This window comes from Cebus imitator, unplaced genomic scaffold (genome assembly GCF_001604975.1).
Source record: "Cebus imitator isolate Cc_AM_T3 unplaced genomic scaffold, Cebus_imitator-1.0 Scaffold24, whole genome shotgun sequence".
In the NCBI taxonomy this organism is placed as follows: Eukaryota; Metazoa; Chordata; class Mammalia; order Primates; family Cebidae; genus Cebus; species Cebus imitator.
This window is the reverse complement of record NW_016107339.1, coordinates 12,667,608-12,671,061: the sequence shown is the minus strand read 5'-3', so window position 1 is coordinate 12,671,061 and position 3,454 is coordinate 12,667,608. Positions and strand designations below refer to the sequence as shown.

At 58.0% G+C, this 3,454-nt stretch overlaps 1 protein-coding gene across 1 annotated transcript in view; it reads right to left on the bottom strand.

Annotated features, from left to right (window-relative positions):
• Positions 1-2,097: 2,097 nt before the first annotated feature.
• LOC108300035 (putative uncharacterized protein encoded by LINC00336) overlaps positions 2,098-3,454 on the bottom strand; it is a 13,035-nt gene continuing 11,678 nt past the window's right edge. Inside the window, exon 4 of the mRNA XM_017522652.2 lies at positions 2,098-2,177. Within this exon, the coding sequence (XP_017378141.2) occupies positions 2,098-2,177 (80 nt within the window). The remainder of the gene's footprint in view (positions 2,178-3,454) is intronic.

The window sequence follows — 3,454 nt, the reverse complement described above, 5'->3', positions numbered from 1 at the left end:
GGACCCCGCCCCCCAACCTTCAACCCTGGAGCAAACCCAGTCTATCTGAGGTCTAAATCCATCTCGTCTGTGCCCATGGGGCTGCGAGGGCTACCCTGCTGCAGAGCGGAGGGCCGCAGCAGGGCATCTCAGTGGAGAGGGCAGGAGGTCTGGTGGGCCTGACCTGAGGCTGGGGAAGGACCCAGGGCCCAGAGTGCCAGTGGAAACCTGCCGCCCACAAGTCCTGCCCCTGTTAAGAGGGGTGTCCCTGACTTCCCTCCCTCCCCAAGTTCCCAGGCCATGCTGTAGCCTCCTAGGGAGGATCCGGGAATTCTCCAGCAGGAAGTTCCTGCCCAGCCAGCCCAAGGACAAAGCCAGGAAAGAGGCCCTGGGACGGGGGATCTATCTCAGGAGGGCCGGGCTGGGTAGGCCAGGGGTCCCTGGCATCCAGTGTTGCCTAATCTCAAAAGTAAGGGTGGACTTAGGAAGGGGTGCTTAATAATGGGCCCTTATGTCCAGCGAAGGCGACACACACCTGGCTTCCCAGAGATCAGATAGGTAGCAGGACCAGGCCTAATTTGGACACCAGGAGGTGCTGTTCACCAGAAGGTCCTGCTGGCTTCCCTGTGGGGTCCCTGTTCTTTCCTTTCTGCCTGGGTCCGGGCTCTGAGACCCTGCAGCCGACGTAAGAGAAAAAGAGCTCTCTGTCGCCAGCTCTTTTTAACATGACTGCTATCTATGGAAGCTTGTCTGATGGTCCCCATGGGTTCCCACCGTGTCTAGCCTGAGGCCTGTTGCAGAGCTGAAGTTCAGCGTCAGAACTGGATGGCCATTCTTACTAATAGCTATGATTGATAACAACAGGTGTTTGTTGGATGGCCGGCCCTGGGGCCACATGCTTGGCAGGGGAAGACGGAAACTGTAGCAGCATGGTCCCCTACCCTGGCCCAGGCCAGCCCAGTGAAGGTGGGAATCCCTGCCTCTGTCCCCCAGCCTGCAGGGTGTGGGTGGAGCCTGGAGAGGGCGGCGGGGGTGGGGGTGGTGGGGGCTTTCTCCTGGCTTCCTGGCCAGAGCCCATGGAGTGCTTGACTCAGACCCTGAGTTGGGGCTGGGTGGAAGGGCCCATGTGGACTGTCCCCCTGAGTCAGCCAGGAGGCGGCCGGCCGTGTGACCAGATGACTCACCTGTGCCCTAATTGCCCTGTTAATCATTTCCTCCTCCCAGAGTGTTCTCTGATGGAAAGGGTGGGGCCTTCCAGGGCTTCCCTGGGAGCACCTGGATGGGGGGTGGGGGCAAGGAGAAACCTTGGTTCAGAGTGTGGGACCCTGGGCTGGTCACCCTTCCTCTCTGTTCCTCATTTTCCCTGTCTGTCCAGTGAGGCCTGTGATGCCTCCTCATTCGCTCCTGGGATTCCTCTGAACTGCGGGGGTCTGTGAGGCTGGGAAGTGTGGGGTTGTCCCTCCAGCTCCAGGCACTGTCCCTGGAGCAGGACGGGGGTCTGTGTGCTGGAGCAGGCCTGAGCGCCTCTTCCCAGCCACACAGCGTCTGGGCTGGTTTTGTGGATGGGCCTGGATTGATGCTCCTGGGTGGTGAAGGCAGAGGTGACGTGGCCCAAGGACATGCTGTGGGGAAGGCCCCAAGGGTGATGCAGAGGGCTGGGCTCCAGTCAAGGTCAGAATGGGGAGAGCCCAGGCATTCCTGAAAGGCCTCAGAGAACAGTGCAGGGGCAGGCCTGCGGGGAGGCCGGACAACTGGGAGCATTGCAGCATTGCCTTTTCCCCCAGGCGTGGAGACATCTGGGGACAGCCTCCACAGACCCTCCTGCACCAGCGCTCGCACTCAGCCAAAGGGCCAACGGGACTGAACCCCAGAGCATTGGACTCACTCACCAGGCCCTGGGAGGGGTAGCATCCCCCCAGAGGGTACCTTTCTTAACTTGCTCAAAAGGGACAATTGGGCTGGCAGGGGCCCTGATGGGGCCCATGAGATTTGGATCACTGTGACCAGACTTGCCAAGTCTCTGTCACTCTCCTGGTCTCTGGTTGGTCTGTAAGTGTGTCTCTGTGTTTCTGTCCCTGTCCCTCTGTCTCCCCCTGTCTCCCTGTGTCTCTGTCTCTGTCACTGCATCTCAGATGGGATGAAGGCAAAAACAAAGAGGTACCCAGGTCCATTCTGAGAGAGTTTAGGGACTCTGGCGGCTGAAAGGAAGGCAGTAGGTTAGGTCATTTAGGAGCTGGGGGTCAGGGTGGGTGGTCCCAGGAAAATGTGGGCAGGGCCAAAGGTGGGCCTGCCAACCTCAAGACACTGTATGATCCCCCTCCTGTGTCCCCCTGGCCAAGACCTCCCAGGGAGTTGGTGCCTCAGGCCCTGTCTGGGGTCACTGTGAGTCAGCCTCACCTACGCTAGGGTGAAGGGAGGGCAAAACCAGCTGCATCGTTCTCCAGCTGGGAGATGAGATGGAAAGCAGAGAGGCAGAGGGGAGAGACTCGGCTGGGTTGAAACCCGGCTCCCACTGCAGCAAACTCATATGATGGCAGACAAGTCTCATACCTCTCTGAATCTCAGCCTCTACATCTATGCAATGGGTGAATCACAGGCTTCTCATGTGAGCTGAATGAAGAGCTGCTTGGCTCACAGAAGGTTCTCAAAGAATCCAGGGGGCTTGGCTCAGTGGCTCACGTCTGTAATCCCAGCACTTTAGGGGTCAGGCAGGTGGACCACCTGAGGTCAGGGTTCGAGACCAGCCTGGCCAACATGGTGAAATCCTGTCTCTACTAAAAGTATAAAAAAATTAGCTGGGCATGGTGGTGGGCCCCTGTAATCCCAGCTATTCAGGAGGCTGAGGCAGGAAAATCGCTTGAACCCGGGTGGCAGAGGTTGCAGTGAGCCGAGATTGCGCCATAACACTCCAACCTAAGGCAACAAGAGTGAAACTCCGTCTAAAAAAAGGAATCCATGGAACAATTTTTTATGAAGCATCTACTATATCCTAGTCCTGTTCTAGGCACTGGGGAATATAGTAGTGAAGAAGACATACACAACCTCCACTTTGGGGGACTTACACTATTGCTAGTGAGACAACTATAAACAGATATGCCAGGTGACAGGTGCTATGAAGAAAGCTGAGACTGGATAGTGGTGGGGATATCGCAGAGGGATGGGGAGGCCTTGCTGAGGAGGTCATGTGCAGGAAGCCAGGGAGGGAGCCATCTGGGGGAAGGCCAGCCGTGGGCACAGCAAGTGGGTCGCCCTGAGGCAGGAGCAGACCTGCTGGGTTTGAGGAAAGGGACCCGTGCAGCTGGAAGGGCACGAGTGGGAGCGGGTGGGACAGGAGGTGAGGTCAGAAAGGAAGTGTGCAGGCCGGGCGTGGTGGCTCACGCCTCTAATCCAAGCACTTTGGAGGCCAAGGTGGGCAGATCACCTGAGGTTGGGGGTTCAAGGCCAGCCTGACCAACATAGTGAAACCCTGTCTTAA